Here is a 25884-nt window from a genome sequence, read left to right as displayed (position 1 = left end):
TGGTGTTTTCTAAGCTGAAACGTGGCTCAGATGTTTCCAGAGTAAGACAGATAAACCCCACTCTGCTGGAGTGAACATCCGTTACCCAGCATTTCAAGTTAGTACCTCATTTCCATTTTCTGCCACTGGGATTATTTCTTTTGATCTTAAAACAGCTTTCGAAGTTGACTTCAGGGTGAATGATGGGCTTTCTGTGAACAAGACAGTATAATTTAGAGCTGGGGGTGTGTCTCAGTGAGGAAGCACTTGTCTACCATTAGTGAGGAGGCCCCAGCACTATAGAAAAATGGAAATAAGTAAAATGTACTTGGAACAAATTCCCCAGTATTTAAGCAGTTGTACACCTTGGGTTGTAGATACAGTTACAAGGATAAAATTCATATGAATATACACTTTTGATTCCCTCTAAGAGTAAATCCTTCATCATGCAACTAGGAACTAGGTATTTACATGTAGGAAAGGGATCCACAGTAAGTGACAAAAAGAGGTAGACTGTTCTGTTAGATCAATAAGGTCTACAACACAAAGCTACTTATAAACACATAAAATATGTAACAGCATAAGAATTCAAACAAAAATTCCCAAATGAAAATCCCAAAAGCTGAGGCAACTCTCTTCTGAGGCATGTGTTCACAGGGAGAGAGTTAGAAGATGTTGATTGTGTAAAAGGGGAGAGGAAAGGAAAAACAGATATAACAGGAAAGGAAGAAAAACAGAGGTGGGGAGGGTGGAGAAGCTTTAGTGGAACCGAGGGAAAGACGCATCAAGGTGTGTGGGTGGTGTTAAACAGCCAGGCAGAGGACATATGGGGAGGATTAAAATGGGTAGAGAACACTATAAAGGACAAGGGCTAGATCAGTAATCACCATGTGAGCTCTGTCTAGCTTGATGACCTCCCCTATCCCTACCGCAATTCCACAATGATTTGCTTGTACTTTACTTCTCATATATAAAGATTATTAATATTTTACATTTGTCAGTTTTTTTTAACAGTGGCAGGGAAGAGAGGGAGAGAGGGAGGGAGAGAGAGAATGTGTTTGTCTGTATTTTGAGACAAAGTCTCATTATCTAGCTCTGGCTGCCTCTGATCCACCTGCCTCCACCTCTTAAGTATTGGGATTGAATATGCATCCCACCATGGCCAACTATTTTACAGTTATTAAGAAACTGTCTTAGAAGACGTAATGATTTTTTTTTAATCTTAATTCTGAGAGTGTATGTAGGTTTTTAATGATGTTTTAATTAATCAAACCTGGATTTGCCTGAAGTCTTCAAATAAATCATTATAAAACAACTGTTAATAGTTTAACACACAAAAAAATCCTAAGAAACAAAATTTCATAGGAGTAACACTACTTATTTCAAAATATTAATCAATAAGCCCTGGACAAAGCAACACAGGCCTAGAAAAATCTCAACTTTGTGGTGGTAAGAGACAAAGGATTTCTGCCAACTGGTGGTATTGCTCTCATTAGTGATGACAATGTTTTAAGAAATATTTTCCAGTTCATTCTCTCTCTCTCTCTCTCTCTCTCTCTCTCTCTCTCTCTCACACACACACACACACACACACACACACACACACACAGCAACAGTGGCATTGCTGTTTTGTGTTCCTAAAGCAACAGCAGCCAGAACTATGTTATTTTAAGGTTCTCATTAAACAGGTGAAAACTATGGCCTCTAGTTTCAATTTTTTTAATGTTGTGTTTTTGAAATGATCTACTCAGAGTTGCAATTTATACCCAAGAAGATACTTTTGAAACCTGAAACCATCACCAAAACAAGATATAGAATACTGTTATCTAACCATGTCAAAGTTCTTGCTGTTATCTATGCTTGCTTTTTGAGACAAGGTCTCACAGTGCTCAGGCTGGCCTTGAACTTCTGATCCTGTTGCTCTACTTCCTAAGAACTAGAATTATGGGCATGCAGTATTATGTCCAGCTTATCTTTGGTATTTGTTTTAATATCTCTCACTTCTGACCCCACAAAAATCAGTGGTTTATTGTCACTAAAAGTTATATATATGTAAGCTGGGCAGTGGTATCACAAGCCTTTAATCCTAGCACTTGGGAAATAGCCTGTGGGTTTGAGGCAAGCCTGGTCTATGGAGTGAGTTCTAGGATAGCTAAGGCTACAATACATACATCTAGCACTGAGAAAAGATTTGCCTTTTCGAGAATTTCAAATACAGGATTATTATGATGGTGTGTGAAATTATACATAGGCGTTAGGAACCAGCGAGCTTGGCTCAATGCCCCCAGCTGAGCTGTTTGCACAGGTTTCTTGAGAGCAAAACATCCCTCAGCTTAGCTTGATTCCTGCCTTACCACCCGGTGTGGCAGGGACTTCCCAGGTGCCTGACCTATGGCTATAATTGTTTTGTCCTGTTCCCTTTCCTGGCCTTAGTATATATATTGCTGATTTCTCAGTAAAACTTGGGCATTCTCCTTACAGAATGACCCGTGTCTGTGTTTTCTGTTAATCCTCCAGGCCTACGCCTGATACTTGGTACTGTGGCAGCGCGGGCACATATATAAACATATGGGCTACATATATAAACAATTTTTTGATTGTTAAGTTATATAGATAAGGCATATATATACATACATATTCATTCTATTCATTCATGAATATATGTGTGTGTACACATAAACACACACACATATATTCATCAGTTGGTGTAGTATAGAGCTGTTTGCAGTTCTGACCTATTATAAATAAAGCTGTTATGAGAATTTGTTTTTATTGTATATAGCTATAATCCCAGCACTTGGAAAACTGTTTAGCCATTCTTAGATACAAAGAATTCCAAGTTACAAATGCCCTCACTAATCATTCAACCTTCAGTTCATTTTGGCTATTCTATTGGATGTGCTTTATATCGCATTATGGCTTTACTTTCCCTAATGATAAAACTACTTAGTAATAAGTTTGCTCACTTATTTCCTTATTTATATTGAAGTAATTGTCTTTCTGCTTTGAATTCAGTTTTGTTTTGTTGTGGAGTATCTTGGATTGAGTATCTTGAAAACGTCATTTTATTGCCATAACAGGTTTATTATTCTTCTATTTGAGGTGTTATCATATCCATCCTTATTGTACCACAATCTGGTTAGCACTCTTTAAGATGAATCCACTTTTCAGTTATCTTATTTCCTTTAATGAACTTTCTTTAGGGTCAGGGTGATGGTTCAGTGGCTAACATGTTTGCTATGTAAGCAGGAGGACCTGCTAACACCACATGAAAGCTGGACACAACCATCTGTTAACTCCAGAATTGGGGATGTGAAGATAGGTAGATCACAGGGCTTGCTGGACAAGTCTAGCTAAAATGGTGAGCTCCAGATGTAGTGAGACTGTCTAAAAACTCCCTGACATAAACTTCTAGCCTCTACAGTATCAACAGGTGCATATGTACACACACAGACACACACCCCAACCTTTATTTCTGACAGTGAAGATCTGCTGGCAACAAATTTTGCTTATCTGAAAAAGCCTTAATATTGCTTATATTTTTGTTTTTGAGACAGGGTCTCACATTGCCCAGACTGGCCTTAACTCTTAAACCTCCTGTCTCGAACTTTCAATTGCTGGAATCACAGGTATCCACCATTACTGATTCATTTTTGAAAAATATTAACTAGATAAAGAATTTGAGGTTGATACTTTTTTCTTGAAATTTCTATAGGTCACAGTCATCTCTGTGTCAGGGCACAGGTTCCTCCTTTGTTTCAGTTGAAGCCATCTTTGATTTAACCTGAAATTATCCCCCTTCTTTTTATACATCTACCATGCAAAGTCCTGTGGGAAAGTGCCCAACTCTATTCTAGAAACTCAGGCCTGAAATGCCCCAGCCTACTTCATGGTTTTGGCTTCTGTGAAACTGCTTGCTTGATGCTTGCAACTTCCAACCAGGATGTAGTTTATCTATGTTCTTTGCCTCTAAAGTTGTTCTTTGTTCCTACTTCATGGTTTTGGCTTCTGTGAAACTGCTTGCTTGCTTGATGCCTGCAACTTCCAACCAGGATGTAGTTTATCTATGTTCTTTGCCTCTAAAGTTGTTCTTTGTTCCTACTTCATGGTTTTGGCTTCTGTGAAACTGCTTGCTTGCTTTATGCCTGCAACTTCCAACCAGGATGTAGTTTATCTATGTTCTTTGCCTCCTAAGTTGTTCTTTGTTCTATGTTCTTGTAAACATAGTTCCCTGTAATATGTACATGAGGCTGGCTGTTCCATGAGAAAAGTTTCTCTCCAGGCAGTCCTGGCTGGCTTAATATAGACTCTCAATTTGGATGGTTGTACTGAGTGGTCTTTGTGTTTCTACTTGGCAACATTCTCATGAGACACTGTGTCACCATGACTGATCACATCACTGAAACATCTCTGCCAGTGTTGGCCTTTCATTCAGATTTGTACTCCTTTTACTGTTTTTCTGAGGCCTTTTCCCCCCTCATATAAGCCATGTCTTAAAAATCTATATTTGGGTTCGTTTTTCTTTGCATAATCTAAAGAATCATAAACCATACTGAAGCCAATAGTCTTGTGGCCTCCAAAATGAGTTATGAATAAAAATAAATACAAACATAACATTTGGTATGGCTTTGTACATTTTGGCTACTCTTCTGTTTTCAGTCCTGTTGTCTTACTCTAGTGAAGGACATTTGTTTGCTCTGAAGTAGATGGTTGTCATGAACTCCCTGGTCTAGATAGTCTCATTCATGATGGAGGTGACCCCCTCCTCCTGCCTTTTAATGATACCATTCAATTTTCTTTTGGCTTACCGGGCTCTAACTGGTAAATCTGTGAAGCCTTAGTTTCTACTTTGATTGCATTGGGTTTTTTGTTTGTTTGTTTGTTTGTTTTTGTTTTATAAGTATGGAAACATCATGCATATATTTGTATGCTATCCTTGTACAGAGGCCACGCTAATCATTTTTGTGTTGGTTCAATGCTAACATTTGTAATTTTTTTTGCTAGTTTTTAAGAAAATGAGCATATATGTTGATATGGTATTCTCAGTTCTGATTCTGCTTGAAGGTGACTGAATTTCTTGGCTGTGTGAATTATTCTTTTCAGTACTCAGAATAAGACTATATGACTGACTTCTAGTCCCAGAAAACTGTATCTTTTGGTTCAAATTAGGGAGGCACAGGAAACTTTTGTCACAATTCTTCATTTTCATATAATATATGAATAACATTCCTCTATTCCAGTATCTGGGCACATCCACTCTGGCACTGTTGTTATGGTGAAAAAAAATGTGTGACACAGGGAGAAGAGACTCATAGTATTCCAACAACCTACGTGCCCTTTAAAGGGTGAATAGATGAAAAGATTATGATATATCCATACCTGGTATTACTTGACCATAAAAAGGAATACATTATTAATAGAGAACAACATGAATAACATGAATAACCTGACAAAGAACCACAAAAAGCCAATCTCAAGATAGATAGTGCATAATCACACTGAAATGATTGAATTATAGCAAAGAAAGCAGATCAATGTTCGCCAGGGCTTAGGGAATGGGGTAGATGGTATGTATGCCTTTAAGAAGGTAGCATGAGGGAGCCTTCCAATGACAGAACAATTCTGTAATTTCTGGTACAGTCATATAAACTCACATACATTTTCTTAGAAAGATGTAAAAGCATCCTTTACCTATGCTGTAGTTGGACAGGCCTTCTCTTGTCAAGTCAATAACAAAATCAAATTTCTTCTCTACAGGCTGAAAAGGTTTTGTAAAAAGAATTAAGTTTAACATCAGAATTTTTTTTTAAATATGAAAACACATTTTTATTTTTCAGTGCTAGAACTGAATATTGGCCTTGTTCACATTCATGCTTGTCACTACTGAGTTAACCCCAATTCCACCTGGGGTTAGAATCTGGCTTCTCAATGTGCTCTAACTTGTTGGAGTTTATTGTGTGATGGTGTCTCTGTATATTCAACTGTTATTTCTGTACTAGCAGAGAACTAAATACTGGTAAGAATGTGCTATTGTTATTTCTATGACCCATCACCAGTATCTTATTTTGCAAATATTAATTCTTCCTCACCTGCCAATCTAGAAATTTATCTGTTTGGCTCTAATAAAGATCTGAAGGCCAATAGCTGGGGCAAGAAGTATGTGGTGGGACTTCTGGGTAAAGAGAGGAACAGTAGGAAAGAAACACAGGAGACTCATCAGGGACACTCCCAGGACAGAGAGGTGAACTGACAGAACAAATAGGTAAAGCTGGCCATGTGGTAGAACATAGTGCCAGTATTAGTCAGGTTAGAGTAGTTGGGAGACTGCCCAGTAAAAGGCCTAAGCTTTAAAATATTAAAACGCCCCGTGTCATTATTTATATCATTAGTAGGTCCAAGATGGCCCCACCATGAGAGACACTGATAAAATACTGAAGTGTCTGAAAATATGGTTAAGAATCTCAATGAATTGGAAAATATGTCTATTTCTGAGATCTATGTAGCTGTTTGTTTTTCAGTGTGCAAGTTGGCTAGAATCTGGATACACAAACTAGTCCTATCTTAGTTCATGTCACTGAAGGGGAGTGGTGAAGGGACAATTCAATGGACACTTTCAGTGCAGCCAGATGAAAGGCAGACAACAAAACTCATTTCATACCACACGCACAGCACTGCAGTTCCCATAGCATGGACATTCAGATTAAATATTCAGAGACAGCAATTATTACTTACCCCAACTTTAATCATGCTATTAGGTGAGTTGCTGAAATTTTTTGATGTATTTTTTCTAGTTTCTGGAAGAATAAAAAAAAAAAAGAATACATCCAATTAAATTTATTATTAAATGTGGTCTTTGCAATACGAGATACCAAAACACAAATAATGACAGGGATACTAATTCACTATATTTATTCCCTAAAACTGATAAACTAGTTTACAAATTTGACATGGAATTAAAACCTATTTTCTTTTTGCAGCTTTACAACTATACTAGCAGCTCTTGTTTTTCAAAGGCTGAAACTATTTTAGCACCTGGAATTGTGACACTTTGCTATTCACAGTATCTTTAAGTAGAGTGCTTGAGGGAGCACCTTCCTAGAATGTGCATTTCCCCATTTCTTTGGAGCTCTTTAATGTACAAGCTATTGAGATAAATAGTTTTATATGTGGGGTAGGGGAGCATACTGATATTAAGATATAAACATTCCAGGCTGGAGAGATGGGTCAGTGGTTAGGAACATTGACTACTCTTCTAGAGGTCCTGAGTTCAATTCCCAGCAACCACATGGTAGCTCACAACCATCTGTAATAAGATCTGATGCCCTCTTCTGGTGTGTCTGAAGACAGCTACAGTGTACTTACATACATAAAATAAATAAATCTTTAAAAGAAAGATATAAACATTCCAACACAACAAAACATAACATGAACATAGGGAATTCTGAGTAAGAAATGATGGACAAGCAATATGGCCATTTTAAAGTTAGGAAAGCTAGAAAGTTTTCTACAAACTGCAAATGCTTATAACCCTAGCACCTGAAAAATATAAGCAGAAAGATCAGAAATTCAGTGCTTCCTTACCTACACAGTTTATCTTGTGAACAAAATGTTACTTACACATACAACATGCAGATACATTTTAAGCAGAGTTCTATAAAGGTAACCTATGTCATTTAAAAAGTTTGTTTAAACAAAGAGACACAAACTCTAAATCCAAAAGAAATTTAAAACATTCAAAATAGTTGCTAAAGAACAAACTTTTAATCTAAAATAGGTTGTTAAATGATAGACACACAAATTACCACTACCAACAACAAAAGACAAAAACAGATATACATAAAAGTTGAATAATCATTCGATGAAGATGTAAATCATTAGATAACATAGTAATGAAGCAAAAGGCCTTAAGCTAATAGACACAAGAATTAAAAAAAAAAGTCAACTTTATTCACGAATCATTGATTTTTAATTAGGTATTAAGTCTGTAATCACAGATATAAACAAAGATTTTTGAGTTGACAATTTTATAGCTTATTAAAAGATAATGGTCTAGAGAGATGACTCAGAGGTTAAGGGCACTTGCTACTCTTCTAGAGGATCAGAGTTCAGTTCTTAGCACCACATGAGGCGGCTCGTAAATGCCTACAATTCCAGCTCCAGAGGAATCAATGTTCTCTCTGGCCTCTTAGGGCATCCACACACATAAGACAAACACACATACACATAAAATGAAAATAAAAATCCTTTAAAAAGCCATTGTTCATTATTTTTAAGCTTTCTAATTTGGTAGGTCACATTCTAATTATATTAAGATACCTGTTGGATCTGACGTAATTGAAGTTGTCAAATTAGGATTTTCCACAGAAATCAACATAACATCATCAGTGTTACTAAAATGGTTAAAAAGAAAAAAAGCATGCATTATCAGGCTTAAATCTGCAGTTAATTGTCAAAACTCCTCTAATTTCTTATTTAATAATGCTATTTACCAAATTCATTAATTAATTTATCTTTGAGTTCAGGACAACATGTGAGAATCAATTCTCTCTGTGGAGATCATTTGGATCTCAGGTGATCAGCCTTGGCAAAAAAAACCTTTACTTGCTGAGTTGCAGGGCCAGCCCTACTGGATTTACCTAAACAACTGTGTGAGGACATAACATTAAATATTTAACAAAGCCCATGTACTAACAATTCATTTATATAATCCATAAGTACAGGTAGGGCTGGAAAGGAGGCTCTACAGGTTAAGGCACTTGATGACAAACTTGATGGCCTAAATTTAGTCTCTGCAACCCATGCAGTAGAAAGAGAGAACTAACTACATGCGCTGTCCTCTGACATCCACAAGTGACATTGCATATACCAATTACCATATGATTTTTTTGAAGTAAAAAAAAAAAAAGATTTTTTGAAGTACAAGAAAATGCAGTAATAGATAAGTAAAATTTAGTGGGAATATAGTCACAATATAATATACTAATATACCAGACACATAAGCATATGAAATATCACTTTAATGCATATAGTTCTGTTCAAAAAAATACTTATAACTGAAAAAAAAAATTAAGACCCAAAGAACACATGACTGAGGCTGGGCATCCCATATATCTGTGGTTCTAGCACTCAGAAAGCCAGACTAGAGAAACAAAAATTACTAGACCATAGCTGCCACTACCTCACCACTAATTCTAAGCCTAAGGTCCATATTTTTCTGCCATTTCAACCCATACTTTTATGACCTAGGCTTTTTATTAAGAACTTTGTTAAAATATAGCAACTACATAAGTGTGTTGAAATGCTAGATTAATTTTCCATAACTCAAAAATATAAATACTGTGCTTGTGGATCATATAAATGAATTGATAGTACATGAGCTTTGTTAAATATTTAATGTTATGTCCTCACACAGTTGTTCAGATAAGTCTGGTAGGCTGGCCCTACAACTCCGCAAGTAAAGGTGCTTATTGCCAAGGCTGATCACCTGAGATCCATCTTATGAGATGTCATATTTTTAGTATTTATATTCAGGATTCACTTTGATTCAAGTTTTATGTATAAAGTGCTGAGGGCCAGGTATGGTGGTGCAGGAGGCAGAGACAGTTGGGTATCTGAGGTCAAGGCCAGCCTGGTCTACAGAGTGAGTTCCAGGACAGTCAGGGCTACACAGAGAAATCCTGTCTCAAAAAACAAAACAAAAACAAAACAACAACAAAACCCCAAAATCCAAAATGAGCTGAAGTATTATTAATTTTACTCTTTTGAGCCAGCACCTTATATAGTCTAACTGGTTTCATTATATAGCTAAGAATGACATTTTTCCCTTCTAGCTATCCCAAGGAACATTAAAAAATATATATATATATATATACATTGATCTACATGCTTCTCCATGCAGCCACTATTGTAATTACTACTGCCCCAGTAGGTTCTGAATGAAGTGAGTCTACCAACCTTGCTTTCATTTTAGAGCAGTACTTATCAGTCATGTCTTTTTATTTCCTTAAGTTTTAATCAGTTTGCTATATTCTACAAAATATCTGCCATGGCTTCTTGAAATTACATTAAACATATATCGTGATGTCTTAACAATAATCAGCTTTCTAAATCATAAAGACATATTCCATCATATATTTAGGTCTCCTATAATTTGGCAATATTTTGTTGTCTAATTTGTTTACATTTTTTTGGTTCACTGATAGTACTGAAAATAGTACTGTTTCAAATTCTAATAGGTGTTTTCAGGCATGGTGGTGCAGCAGATAACTTCAGAGGCCAGTGTGGTCTATATAACAAGTTCCAGCCCAAAAAGCTATACGGTGAAACCTTGTCTAAAAAAAAAGTTTCCCATGTGCATTAGATATAAAACCAAAAATTACTTTATATTTACCCACACCTGTCTAACTCTGTGGAAGTCTTTATTATTCTTCATATATACAAAAACTTTCTTCAACCTGCAACCAATCCACATTACTGTGGACTAAATAGATTTGTCATGGTCTATTGATGCAAAGACATAATTCAGCAACAATGGATAAACCACTGTAGTTAAGCAACAGCATCCATGGATTTTCAAGAGAGGACTGGAGAGATGGCTCAGCAGTTAAGAGCACTGACTGCTCTTCTGGAGGCCCTGAGTTCAATTTCCAGCAACCACATGGAAGCTCACAAACATCTGTAATGGGATCTGATGCCCTCTTCTGGTATGTCTGAAGAGAACAATGGTGAATACATAAAATAAATAAATCTTTTAAAAAATATAAAAATATATATAAAAAATGATCAAGAGATAAATTATTCATGAGTATGATCTCATGTGTACAAATTCAAGAAACATGCAATTCATGGTGCTGGAATACTACGGTGGTTAAGTAATTATGGCAATAGTCAGATTAGTGATTGTTACACAGGCATAAGGTAGGTAAGGCATCACTGATGCTTCCATCTCTGATAGACAAAGTAGCCCAGGCTGGCTTGGACTTGCTATATAGCTGTGATTTCTCTTTTCTGCCTCCAGTTCCTCACTACTAGCATTGTAGGTATGTATGCTCAGCAACCCCTGGTATTTCTCAATGGTTTATTTTGTGAAAATTCAATATTCTTGTTACATTTTGCTAGAATTCAATTAATGATCTGTACCTTGGGCCAGTGAAATGATTAGAAGGTAAAAGGCCTGATGACCTAATCTATATCCCGAGACCCAAATGATTAAAGGAAAAAAAGTCCTGAAAGTTGTCTTCCTAGTTCTATACAAGTGTGAGCATGCATGCTGTCATGGTCTGAATGAAAATGATCCCCATAAACTCATAGGGAATATTGAGGGTGTGGCCTTGCTGGAGGAAGTATATCACTGAGGGGTGGGTTTTGAGGTTTCAGAACCTCAAGCCAGGCCTAGTGGCTCACTCTCACTTCATGCTGCCTGCAGATCTGGATTTAGAACTCTCAGCTACTTCTCCAGCACTATGTCTACCTGCATACCACCATTTCCCATCATTATGATAATGTGTATAAAATGAATCATTTCTCCAGGAAATGTTATCATATGATAAATAAGAACATTGGTTCCAAAGACGAAATTTTGATTTCAATTTTGACTTGCCAATTATTAGTGTGCTTTCGTTTCCTTGTCTGTAAAACATGTATAAATGATATCAGGCTGGAGATGTAGCTAAGTGGTAGAATATAGTGGGTTTGGCCTAATGTAGCTTGTATTCTAATGTTAACTGGGTCCCCAAAATTGTTTGCATGAAGAGAGTCTGCACATAAGACACTGAGGGACCCAGCTCCCAGTTAATTCTGATTGGTAAATAAAGATGCCAGTAGCCAATAGCTGGGGAGAAGAGATATAGGCAGGGTTTAGGATTACCTGGCTTGAGACAGGAAGGAGGAGATCCTGACATGCTGAAAGAGTATGGAGGAGAGGAGAGACATGATGACCAAGAAGAGTGCAGGACAGGGAGGCATGGCCACCAAATGAAAGAGTTAGGAAATCACAACCCAGTTGGGCAGCCCTCTGGGTTGTGAGTAGGCAAGATAGAACACAGAATAATAACTGGGGATTAATGACATGGTTAGGCAGTGGCCCATCTATTAAGCTGCTTAAGACATATTAAAATATAAAGGCTTAGTATGTTTGTTTCATTTGGGAACAATGAATTCATTTTTTTCATTTTTTCACAATTTCATTGAGGCAGGTAGTGATCCTATCAAGGATTTATTTTTTAAATATTTAATTTAACAGATGCTGTCCAACATGTCTGGCAAGAACACAATTTTGGAGATTCCCAAACGGAATACACATGCCTTCCCTTTAAGATTAAGAGGCAGGAAGAATTGGGTTTCTCAACCAAGCTGAGCCATGCCATGTGGTTCCTCCTTAAGCCATGCAGGTTGGAACTAGGATAAAAGTTCATGCTAGCTTGGCATGTATGGCTCTGGGGTTTGTGGCTTAAGGCTAGCCAGGCTGACCCAGGAACAAGGGCAGCAGGCTAGTGATCCAATAGGATGCTCTCTTAGATAGAAGGGCTGCTGTGAGAGCTCAAGTCAGGGATGCTAACAGCTCCTGCTGGGAGAAGGCAGGCTGCAGAGAGCTTGAACAAGATTGGAATGGAGGAGTTGATGGAAAATTAAGTAAAGGTTTCACAACCAACTGGATTCTTGGGAATTCTGGGATAGCTTAGCATGGCATTCACTCATAGGTTAGCCTGAAAATAGGATTATAAATACATACATAGGAAATTTGAGTTATTTAAAGAAAAAGGGGATATAATTACATAACCACAGATACTAATCTCCTTAGAAGGGAGAAATAAAGGAAAATAACTTTTTTTTAAGAATAGAAAGGAGAAATAGTTTTAATTGCTTTAAGTGTTTTTAAAAAATACATTCAGGCTTTTGATTTCAAATGTAGGGAAAAAGAGGCACAGAGACAGAAACCCTATCTCAACACATATTAATATAAAGATATTAATCTCCATAGAAGGGAGAAATAAAGAAAAATTGCATTATCTTAAGGATAGAAGGGAGAAATAGTGGTAGTTGCTATCTACAGATATTAATCTCCTTAGGGAGGAATAAAGGAAAATTTTAGTATCTTAAGGATAGAAGGGAGAAATAGTGGTAATTGCTTATACATGAAAAAACAAAGAAAGGCAGGCATTTAATCACAATGGAAATAAAGATACAGAGATAGAGAGCAACTCTATTTCAGTAGATAATAATGATTGTTTAAAATTAATTGCTTTGAGTTAATTATCAAAATGAGGGTGGTTGTAAGTTTTGTGGTATTAATGACATTATTAATCCTTTGGGAGATAGGTCAGAGTAGAACCGGCCCTAAGAAAAAGGAGGCTATAAAATTGAACCAATCAATCTTGGGTTACTGGACCACAGATATGCTATTTTGGGAGTGAGGCAGGAAAGACAACAGGAAAGGAGAAAAGGCTTTGGGCCCCTTCTAAAGTAATATGCATCAGATGTGATAGGGGATGACCCCCCTGAAGAACTTGGCTACAGACAGGAGAAAAAATTCAAGAAGACTAAACAGGATAGGTAACATAAATTGCTGATCCCTCCACAGGAGAACAGTCCTGAAGTTGGATTAGACATAAAAATGTCTCTAGCCAAAACTTCAGCTAAATTCACCAATAAATCTTTTTGGTTATGGCATCCTTAAAACTCATCATGCCGTTCTTCACATGGCATGGATGAAGACTTATTACAATTGGTTATTGATCAAACTAAATCATAAAGTAACAACAACAACAAAACCAACCAGTTGTCTTTCACCTGCTCAAACACGGAGCAAAATTCATCCTTAACTGATTTGTGCACCTTGCACATTCCATACAAAAATCTTTATAGAACTAAAAATTTGGTTGTAAGATTCATATATTATAGAATGAAACACCAAGGTGCAGCTCTGACAAGACTAACCCTCAGGGATGCTGGGATGGCATGCTGTTCCAGCTCCCTGCCTCACCTGCTTTTAGAGACTGGCTACCAGAACAGGTTCAAGGGTGGCTACTAATTCCTAATGACCTTGGTTTATTCAGCCTTTCAGAGGACTCCAGTGAGGACCTCAGTAAAGCCCTGAACTTTCTAGCCATACAGAGACTAGATAACAAATGCTAAAGCTAGCTTTCTTAAGTCTAACCATTTTTTCTTATTTAAATACTTACCCCTCTCCACCTCTTAAAAAATTTATTACCCCAATTCAGCAGGAAGAAGCTATAGAGAGTTGTCATCTCGATTCTGTGGGTTTGGGTATCTGGCTATGGTTATTTTATATATTACGGCTAGGTTGTCATTTTAAGTGATAATTTGGAAATGGTCATAATGCTGGACAGGGAGGAAAAATAGAGAGCTTAGACTTGGGGATTTCTATCTTTCTTTTCTTCTTCTCTATGCTTTCTTTTGTAGATAAAGGGAAGGGGTTGAAAAGAAAAAAGAGATAGAATAATAGACAAAATAGGGATTAAAAATTAGACAAATAGGGATAAATTATTATTTTTACTCTTAAACAAAACATTTTCTTTTTTCTTTTTTTTTTTTTTAAAGATTTATTTATTTATTGAGTACACTGTAGCAGTCTTCAGACACTTCAGAAGAAGGGGTCAGATCCCATTACAGATGGTTGTGAGCCACCATGTGGTTGCTGGGATTTGAACTCAGGACCTTCGGAAGAGCAGTCAGTGCTCTTAACCGCTGAGCCATCTCACCAGCCCAACAAAACATTTTCTAACCATTATCTTACATTGGTAGAAATCTGTGTTTTGATGCAAAATTGAAGTTATATTTTTTTACATTGGTACAGAATTTATATATTGATACAAAATTTAAAATTAATATTGTATACTCTTAAGATAGGCATAGCGCCTATTTAACTCATTTAAGAATACAAGGCTTAGAACCAGTCCTTTTAATAGCTGCTATTACAAACTGTTTAGGATGATTAAGTAATACAAGTTAAAGGCCAGATAGTAAGCTTATGGTAATATTAGATTCTTATTTAATTACAATAAAGTGTTGTAGTAGGTTTGGCCTAATGCTGCTTGTATTCTGTTAATTTGGGTCCCCAACAATGTTTACACAAGAGTCCATATGTAAGACACTGAGGGACCCTGACCCTAGTTGGTTCTGATTGGTAAATAAAGATGCTGGCAGCCAATGGCTGGGCAGGACAGATAGAAGTGGGACCTTAGAATTTTCCTGGGCTTGGGACCAAGATGGAGGAGAAGGGATCCGTGGTGGTGGGAGAATGTGGAGGAGAGGAGAAATAACATGCCTGAGAAGGCGCAGGAAAGAGAGGTATGGCAGCCACACGAAGGAGCAGGGAGTACAGTCCAGAGTGCAGCCCACTCGGGCAGTACTCTGAGTCCACAGCAGCCAAGGGAGAATATAGAATTTAGGAAGCGATAAACCGGGATTATTAGCAGGAGGTGGATTAACCACATGGAGGCTAGGCAATGGCCCAACTACTGTGCTACTTAAGGCATATAAAATTATAGAGGCTGTGTGTGCCTTTCATTTGGGAATGTAAAGCATTGGGGTGGGCAGCAGGAATCTACTGACAGGATTTATTTATTTAATTAATTCTACAAAGTATTTCAATGTGATTCAAACAGTAAATAGCTACAAGTAGTCAAAGTTTAACAGACTAGATATACTATATAGATAGTCTTCAAAAGCATTGGAGATCCATAGAATATGGCATTTGAAATCATTTCATTATTAATAGATCTTTTGACTAGGAGACATGTCTTCTTCTGACAGTAACCCCATTCCACTTAAAGATACTGAGCACCATTACCTCCAAGTGGAATTGTCTCAATTGTGGCAAGCTAGCTAGCCACTGATAAGAGAAATATCCTACTTTCATTCTGCAGACAATTACTGTCCAAAAAAGGACACATGGATGTGGGATAGTCAACTACTAAGCTCTGCCAAGACAGTCCTTCATAATTCCTGCTTCACTCAAGATCTGTCAGATGGTTCTGGGCCAGAAGAAAGATGATACTTCAATGTTATAGGAATGGGGGGAATGACTAGGCAGTCAGCTGTCTCTACAATTTTTTTTTGAAAGATAATGTACATTTCTTAAAGATTCCATTTTTAAAATTTATTTTATGTATGAGTACACTGTCACTGTCTTCAGACATACCAGAAAAGGGTATTTGATCCCATTACAGATGGTTATGAGCCACCATGTGGATCCTGGGATTTGAACTCAGGACCTCTTTCAGAGTAGTCAGTGCTCTTAACCACTGAGCCATCTCTCCAGCCTCTCTCTACAAGTGTTGGAAACTATGTCTTTGTGCTTCCTATATATTCATGTAATATTTAATTCCTTCTCAGATCTCTGACAGGGTTAGACTAGTTATAGTCTCGTAATTGAACTTCAGTTGTTTAGCATTAAAGAAAATGTTCTAGATTTGAAAGAATATAGTTTTCAGATGGCAATGCAAATTCAAATCAGACATAATTCAGGTACAGAATTGTAAGCTGTTTAAATTAGGACAGATGATAGAGTACTTTATCTAAATTGACAAATATGATGGAATGGACATTACAAGTGTATATCATACCTTAAAATTTACATAATCATAATTGTGTTCAATTTTTGAGGGAAAAGAGCCTTTTTAACTAGACAAAACGGAGGAAATACAGTGGGTTTGGCCTAATGCTGCTTGTATTCTAATGCTAATTGGGCCCCCAAAATTGTTTGCATGAGAGAATCCACATGTTACCTGCCTCAGTTAATTCTGATTGGTAAATAAAGATGCCAGTAGCCAACAGCTGCTGGGGAAAAGAGACATAGGTGGGGTTTAGGATTCCCAGGTTTGGAACAGGGAGGAAGGAGAGAGATCCGCCATGCACCTGAGCAGAATATAGGATAGAGGCGTGGCTGCCATATGAAGGAGTTAGGAGAGTGCGGCCTAGCTAGGCAGCCCTCTGGGACAAGAGTAGCCAAGACAGAACATGGAATTATTAAGTAATAACTCGGGATTACCTAAGTAGAGAGAGGTTAGGCAGTGACCCAGCTATTGAGCGGCTTAAAGCATATTCAAATATAAAGTCTGAATGTGTATCTTTCATTCAGAACCTAAACCACTGAGGCAGGAAGCAAACCTACTCCTGCGATTAATTTTGTAAAAATTTAACTCAACAGTAGAGCACTTGGCTAGCATACTCTAGGCCCTTGGTTCTGCCCCTAGCAAGATGTGAGGAAGGGATGAACTGAAAGAGAACTGAATTTAAAAATAGTGGTTTTAAAGCTTTATGATTTTATTTTTAAAAGTTTATTTTTAACTTGTGTTCTACCGCATGTATGTATATGTACTGTCTTTGAATGCCAGAAGAGGGTGCTGCATCTCCTGAAATTGGAGTTGCACATGGTTCTAAGGTACAATGTGGGTGCTAGAAACTGAATTCAGATTCTCTGAAAGAATAACAAATGTTCTGGGGCTAGAGAAATGGCTCAACAGTTAAGAGCACTGATTACTCTTCCAGAGGTCCTGAGTTCAAGTCCCAGCAACTACATGGTAGCTCACAACGATCTGTAATGGAATTTCATGCCCTATTCTGATGTGTCAAAAGACAACTATAGTGTACTCAAACATACATATCAAACAAATATATATATATTAAAATAATTCTTTAAAAAAAGAATAACAAATATTCTTATCAATTGAGCCATATCTCTAGTCCTAAACCTTATTATCATCGTGTAGGTCCATGTGAGTGTGTGCATGTATATACAGTGATGCATATAGAGAGAGATCAGAGAGCCAACTCTGTAAAATGGATCTCTTCTTCTGAAACCTTTTATGTGGGCTCCAGAAATTGAACAAAGATCATAAGGCATTAAGGCAAGTTTGTTTTTACTTCCTGAGCCATCTCACTAGCTCCTAAATGAGAAGAAGCATTAGGTTTTAGAGACAGGGCTACATAGAGATGTAGCCCTGGCTGGCCTCAAGCTCACAGAATTAATTCTGCCTGCCTCTATTTTCTGAGTGCTTCTTCTAAGCAGAAGGTGCTTAGAAATTATAGTGGACTGACATGAAGGCCAAAAATCACAATACAACATCTCACAAGAAACACTTAAGAGTCTACTTGAGACTGGAGCTGTGTCACAAGAATGGGGGAAATAAAAGATTGCCTTATAAAAATTATATAGATAATTTCTGCTTAGCTCCTGATGCCTGAGTACTGTACTATTTATCAAACGCTATATAACAGTGTATCTAAGACCACAAGTGACATTTAAACAAAACAAAACAAACAAAACAAAAGAAAAACCCAAATCTTTATTAGGAGACCCTGCTTAAGGTTTCCTCTTATGAGGTTAATGCAGGCTGCATAATCTGACAGTTTGACCAGTACTACTATGAAACAATCAACTTTTATAGACTGTTCTATTTTCTTTATGATTCATGACTCTTGTGGGTAATTTGTCATATATATAATATTTTTAACACTGATTTTAGTGTCAAGGTTCATGTCTTATAAAATGAATTCAACAAGCATCTTTTCATATTTTTTGGCAAGAGTTTAATGTTTGCATTTTTTTCCTTAAATGTTTTATAAAACTCACCTTCTGAGGCAAAGTATAATGGCACATGCCTTTAATCTCAGTATGCCAGGGGCCAACCTGATTTACAAAGCTAGTTTCAAGCTAGCCAGTCAATAAAGAGCACCATCTCAAAACAAACACAAAAAAGAAAAAAAAACAATGACGAAACACAAAAGTTATCATGGCCAAGTTGCATGTGTGTTACACTTTGTAAAGGATGCTTAGCTGCCTGGAACACAGCTACATGAACTTCAGGTTGTTTCAGTATACAACATAAAGTGAGTATCTGTGTTAGACAAGATCCACTGTTTAAGTGAACTTATTTGCTATGCCATGCCAATACTGTGGATCGTCAGCTTCTTCACTTGTATCAGCAGCACTGGCTGCTTCAGTCTCACTTCAGTGACTGTATTTATGTGCACATAATTATACACACACACACACTTAAAAATAATAAAAATAGGGCTGGAGAGATGCCTCAGTGGTTAAGAGCACTGACTGATCTTCCAAAGGTACTGAGTTCAAATCCCATTAGCCACATGGTGGCTCACAGCCATCCATAATGAGATCTGATGCCCTCTTCTGGAGTGTCTGAAGACAGCTACAGTGTACTCACATATAATAAATGAATTTATAAAAAAATAATAAAAATAAATGAAAATGCAGGACTAAGTAACGTGGGATTAACAAGGGTAGCTCTAGAAAAGTCAAAACTGTATGTTAAGTTCCAAATATCAGACAAGCCAGGGTAACACAGACCCTGTCTCAAAGAAATAAAAGCAAAAGACTATCACTATGTTCCCTTAGAACAGCGTTGGTCTAAGTCACAACCACCAAGCTTGCTTCTTTGCCTCTAAAAACACTCTTCTTGTCCCCATCCCTCAGGCTAGGCAGTGCTTTATGATAAAACTAGAGAATTAAGTATATCCCATATGGATGTTATCATAATAATACTTTCAAAATGGATGGAACCAAACATGACCCATTATCATTGTGACAAAGGTAGGAAGCAGCACAATGGCCCATCACCTGACCAGTTCAAGACCCAAGTGTGATTAAAACAAAACAGAAGGTAAGAGAAACAGCTGAATTCCTTCAGATTGTTGATGTGAATGTGACGTTTTAAGCTATTTTATATGTAACTAATATAACTATAAACATATATTTAGATAAATAACTTTTATGTATTTTTATAGAAATTCCTACCTTTCAGAAGCAAACGCAACACAAGCTGATGGCAAATTACTTGCTTTTTCTGAAGAGTTTAAAGGGGTATGGTTCACAGAAGGCATTTTTTTACTTCGATTTTTAACTGACTTTTGGGTCACATTCAAATTCACAGCCTCTGAATCTGTAATCTGTTAAATGGACGAGAATAAAAGCAGGTGAGTGGAAGGTAAAATTTCACATGGAAGAGTCTTGAATATATATGTTAAAATATATATTAAATGGTATGTAATTCAATGGCTGATGACCATAAAAGTGATTTCTCTGCCAAAATGAGTCAAGGAATTAACAATGAAATTACAAACCTAGACTTTGAAAACAGGGCAAACAAATACTGAAATATATATGCAACATCTTATTTCTAGTAGTTTAAGTTTTAAAAACTAAAATAAAAAGAGTGATTTTTAACTTCCAATTGTTATATTTAAGCCTTGAGGTTCAAGGTGACTCCATGCCTCAGCTGAGAATGAGCATGACCCTTTCTAAGGGGTGGCAAGGACACTGCAGTAGACACATTTAGCCCGAAGTGCTATTATACAAATAAACTGATGTTACATATGACTATGTCCAAGCAGCACTGGGAGGCAAAGTAGGTCACTGATGTCTGCACTTCCAGGATAAGGTAACTTGGATTCATTTTCTTCCTCTTCTCTAACTACAACTTTACAGCCTTATAAAAAATTCAATGGGTAAGCATAAAGCAGCTAAAAAGTTTAATGAAAAAGGGAAACTAGATACAGACCTCATGACCACAGTGAGTACATACTCCATACTAGATTATAAGGATGGCAGACATCTATCCATCCCTTGTTTCTAATACACAATAGTGGTGCTGACCCAACCCCAGTATCAGAAGACATGATCATTCCACTTCATAAACCACAGTGGCAGCTGGGTCAACACTTGGGGCAGAGGAAATGTAACTTGTAACTGGCTTCAGCAGCAATAGCAAGCATAGTCCAACAATGAGAATGCCACCATATCTACTTCAAAAGCAATATTGGCATCTTCCCACACATAGTAGGCCTGTAAAAGAGTGTAGACTACTGTAGCAGCAGTAGCAGCACTCAGCACACCAGAGCCATCAGGCCAATCCACTCTGTGATGATCAACACAGGCTGACAGCAGTGAGGACAGAGGCAGCACTTGCATAGTGATCACAGGTAACTGTATGGAGCCCAAAGAATGAAGCCAAGCAGAAGAGCACACAAAGACCATTAAAGAAGTTGTTAGTGAAACCACAGCTCAGAGGAAGCCAGGATGCACATACTGACCCAAATAGAGTGACTATAAAGGGAGTAAGTAGCAAGAACATTTTGGTTCTTCCAAGGACTTGGAAAAGGTAGTGGCTGTACATATCCTTGTACCCCATAGCTATTTTTCTGTCCACAAATCTAATTTTAGAGTTGTGCTCTGGATATGCTGAGAATTTCCCAGATCATCAAGTCCTGGCTCCTTTTCATTATACAGTCCCTCCTTCAGTACCACTTCTGTATTTTTTTTTTCTCATTCAAGTTTAAAAATCAAGAACCAACATTGTGTCCAAGCTTTATGTCTTATTTGGAAGTATATTCACATCTTATGATCCAACAAGTCAAGCAGAACATGTGTATATACAAACCTTATAGACTGTATTATTAGGTAATATGTTTGTTTCTAAACAATTTCCTTGAGACGATAATACTGTTTTGATACGTTTTTGAAGTCTTCTTATTTTTACCTAGAATAAAGAAAACTAAGTGAATACAAAACCAGAGTACCAAATACTACAAAAGAATGAAAACAACTACTTGACCAAACAGTCTTATGAAATGCAAGGCATCTACACAAATAAATGAAAAGGTCTTCTTTTACTTCATTACCTTTCATGATTCTAGGCCACAATGACCCCCAACAGGGAATGCCTTCTAATCTCCCATCTTTTTAGCTAGCATCTTTACTCTTTAAATGCACTTATTTATTCATTTATTAATCATTTGTAGGTATGGTTTCATGTATTTCAGGGTGGCCTTGATAGGGTGGTCCCTATGTAGTCAAAGATGTCTTTGAATTCCTAGTTTTCCTGACTCCATCTCTAGGTAATGGAATTGTACAACAGTGTGCCCTGTTTATGTTTGTTGGGGATCAAACTCAGGACTTACTACTAGCTATGCTAGCAATACAACTTAGCTAGATCACCAGCCCCAGTGATAAATTTTTACAAGGTCATCATCACTTGCTATCCATGGAGGAATAGTTCCTAGTATTTCTATAGGTCTATAGATATCTATAGAACGTATAGGTGCTTTAGATAGAAAAATCTGCAGATGTTAAAAGCATATACATTCTCTTGTGCAGTTTAAATTAGTTTTGCTTACAGTGTCTAATGCAACAGAAATGTTACTACAGAGTTGTTACACTGCACTGTTCAGGGAATACTGACCAGAAAAAAAGATGGTATCTATTCAATACACTTTTTCTCTAAATATTTCCAGTCTGTCTATATTGGTGCATGCCTTTAATCTCTGCATTAAGGAGGCACTGACAGGCGGGTCTCTATGAATGAGAGGCCAGCATAATCTACACAGTGAATTCCATGATGGTGGGGTAGTTGGGGCTATGTAATGAGACTTCATTACATTAAAAGCAAAAATATGTCTGTAGTTAGTGTCTTAGTCAGGGTTTGTATTCATGCACAAACTTCATGACCACGAAACAAGTTAGGGAGAAAAGGGTTTATTCAGCTTACACTTCCACCCTGCTATTCATCACTAAAGGAAGTCAGGACTGGAATTCAAGCAGGTCACAATACAGGAGCTGATACAGAGGCCATGGAAGGATGTTTCTTACTGGCTCACTTCCTCTGCCTATAGAATTCAGGACTACCAGCCCAGGGATGGCACCACCCAAAATGGGCCCTCCCCCTTTGATAATTGAGAAAATGCCTTACAGCTGGATGTCATGGAGGCATTTCCTCAACTGAAGCTCCTGTGATAACTCCTGCTTGTGTGAAGTTGATAAACAAAACCAGCCAGTACAGTAAGTACAGACACAGAACCCAAAATGTAGAAAACTGATAAGTGACAATTGGTTACATAAGATAGTTAAGAATGGAAAGGGCTGGTTCTGATGGTACATGGTTACAATTCCAAAATTAAGGGGACTAAATCAGAATGATACAGAGTTCAAAGTTATCCTAGACTATATATAGCCAGGTCCAACCTCAAAAAACAAAACAGGAAACTTAACTTGTCTGCAATAAAACTGGTGTTGGTCAAAAATGTCAGACCAAAAATCCTAGAAATCTTTTTTTTAAAAAGAAAAAGTTCTGTCTTTTTTTTTTCCAAAAAAGTTTGAAAGATCTTAAAATAAGTTATGTAAGTTCTAATAAGACACATATTAGAATGGAAATAAAATACTTACATACCTCAGATAATCCTCAATGACTATAGAATGCCTATTAGAACTAAGACTATTTCTCAAATCTTAAATTAGTTGAGCTTCTTTTATTGCAGTGGTTCTCAATCTGTGGGTCACGACATTAACAGTAAAAAAATTATAATTATGAGGCAGCAACAAAAGTAATTTTATGTTTGGGGGGTCCCCATAATATGAGGGACTGTACTGAAGGGCTACAGCATTAGAAAGGTTGAGAACTACTATTTTATTGCCTCCCTTTCCTAACATACAGCACATAACCACATTCTACATATATTAAAGGAAGAAAATAAAGTGAGATACTTACAAAGAGTTCATTAGCTATTGCTTCATGCTTACTCCTGCACTGGGTCTTCCCAATCCGTTCATTCAATTCACTCAGTTTTTTATCAAATAAATTACAGTTTATCATGCAGATCTCCTGTCGAATCCAATGTTTAACCTAGAATTTAAATAAAAGCCCAAACTAGTATGTCTTATGCAAGTTTTAAATTTTAAAAAAATTTTAAAACAATTTCACTTACTACTTTTTATTTTTATGTTTTGTGTGCATGTATGCATGTGCTACATCGCAGAGGCCAGAAGAGGGCATCAGATTCCCCTGGAACAGGAGCTTAGAGATAATCTGAGGTGGCATGTGGGCGCTAGAACTTGAGGGCCCGCTAGAGGAAGTCAGTGTTATTAACTTCTGAGCCTTCTCTCCAGTTGACTCCTACTTTTATTTTTTGGGGATTTTATCTATCTATCTATCTATCTATCTATCTATCTATCTATCTATCTATCTATCTATTTTCTATATTCTTTGTTTACATTCCAAATGCTTTCCCCTTCCCGGGTCCCCCCTCCCCATCGGTCTCATAAGCCCTCTTCCCTCTGCCCATTTCCCAATCACCCCCCTCCCATTTCTTTGTCCTGGTACTCCCTACAATGCTGGATCAACTCTTTTCAGAACCAGGGCCCTTTCTTTCCCACTTCTTGGGTTATCATTTGATATGCTAATTGTGTCTTTAGAATTCAGAGCTTCTGGGCTAATTAATATCCACTTATCAGTGATTGCATTCCATGTGTATTCTTTTGTGATTGGGTTACCTGACTTAGGATGATATTTTCCAGTTCCAACCATTTGCCTAAGAATTTCATGAATTCATTGTTTTTAACTGCTGAGTAGTATTCCAGTGTGTAAATATACCACATTTTCTGTATCCATTCCTCCATTGAGGGACATCTGGGTTCTCTCCAGCTTCTGGCTATTATAAATAAGGCTGCTATGAACATAGTGGAACATGTGTCCTTATTGCATGCCAGGGAATCCTCTGGGTATATGCCCAGAAGTATAGCAGGGTCCTCCGGAAGTGTCATGTCCAGTTTTCTGAGGAACTGCCAGACTGGCTTCCAAAGTGGTTGTACCATCCTGCAATTCCACCAGCAGTGGAGGAGTGTTCCTCTTTCTCCACATCCTCGCCAACACCTACTGTCTCCTGAGTTTTTAATCTTAGCCATTCTGACGGGTGTGAGGTGAAATCTCAGGGTTGTTTTGATTTGCATTTCCCTAATGACTAACGATGTGAACGTTTCTTAAGTTGCTTCTCAGCCATCCAAAGTTCTTCAGGTGAAAATTCTTTGTTTAGATCTGTACCCCATTTTTTCCTTTTTTTTTTATTCGATATATTTTTTATTTACATTTCAAATGATTTCCCCTCTTCTAGCCCCCCACTCCCTGAAAGTCCCGTAAGCCCCATTCTCTCCCCCTGTCCTCCCACCCACCCCTTCCCACTTCCCCGTCCTGGTTTTGCCGAATACTGCTTCACTGAGTCTTTCCAGAACAAGGGGCCACTCCTCCTTTCTTCTTGTACCTCATTTGATGTGTGGATTATGTTTTGGGTATTCCAGTTTTCTAGGTTAATAATCCACTTATTAGTGAGTGCATACCATGATTCACCTTTTGAGTCTGGGTTACCTCACTATGATGTTCTCTAGCTCCATCCATTTGCCTAAGAACCTCCACATAAAGCCAGATACTCTGAAGCTAACAGAAAAGAAACTGGGGAAGACCCTTGAGGACATCAGTACAGGGAGAAAGTTTCTGAACAGAACACCAGCAGCATATGCTCTAAGAGCAAGAATTGACAAATGGGACCTCATAAAATTACAAAGTTTCTGTAAGGCAAAGGACACCATCAAGAGGACAAATCGGCAACCAACAAATTGGGAAAAGATCTTCACCAATCCTACATCAGATAGAGGGCTAATATCCAATATATATAAAGAACTCAAGAAGTTAGACTCCAGAAAACCAAACAACCCTATTAAAAATGGGGTACAGAGTTAAACAAAGAATTCTCACCTGAAGAACTTCGGATGGCGGAGAAGCATCTTAAAAAATGCTCAACTTCATTAGTCATTAGGGAAATGCAAATGAAAACAACCCTGAGATTTCACCTTACACCAGTCAGAATGGCTAAGATTAAAAATTCAGGAGACAGCAGGTGTTGGAGAGGGTATGGAGAAAGAGGAACACTCCTCCACTGCTGGTGGGGTTGCAAATTGGTACAACCACTCTGGAAATCAGGCTGGCAGTTCCTCCGAAAACTGGTCATGACACTTCGAGGATCCTGCTATACCACTCCTGGGCATATACCCAGAGGATTCCCCACCATGTAATAAGGATACATGCTCTACTATGTTCA

At 37.5% G+C, this 25884-nt stretch overlaps 1 protein-coding gene across 3 annotated transcripts in view; it reads right to left on the bottom strand.

The window, feature by feature from the left end:
• The window catches only part of Atf7ip2 (activating transcription factor 7 interacting protein 2), a 53429-nt gene that overhangs the window by 11318 nt on the left and 16227 nt on the right, over positions 1-25884 (bottom strand). For all 3 annotated transcript variants that reach the window (XR_007979816.1, XM_052195734.1, XM_052195733.1), the window contains exons 4-10: positions 23505-23639; positions 21402-21500; positions 19760-19911; positions 8296-8369; positions 6712-6773; positions 5671-5737; positions 106-191 (exon numbers count right to left, since the gene is read on the bottom strand). Coding sequence is in view for 2 of the 3 variants with exons in the window: in XM_052195734.1 (XP_052051694.1) it covers positions 106-191; positions 5671-5737; positions 6712-6773; positions 8296-8369; positions 19760-19911; positions 21402-21500; positions 23505-23639 (675 nt within the window). In the remaining variant the exon portion in view is untranslated. The remainder of the gene's footprint in view (positions 1-105; positions 192-5670; positions 5738-6711; positions 6774-8295; positions 8370-19759; positions 19912-21401; positions 21501-23504; positions 23640-25884) is intronic.

This window comes from Apodemus sylvaticus, chromosome 10 (assembly GCF_947179515.1).
Source record: "Apodemus sylvaticus chromosome 10, mApoSyl1.1, whole genome shotgun sequence".
Lineage (NCBI taxonomy): Eukaryota > Metazoa > Chordata > Mammalia > Rodentia > Muridae > Apodemus > Apodemus sylvaticus.
Note: the sequence above shows the minus strand (reverse complement) of the source record. Positions and strands in the feature narration are given on the sequence as shown.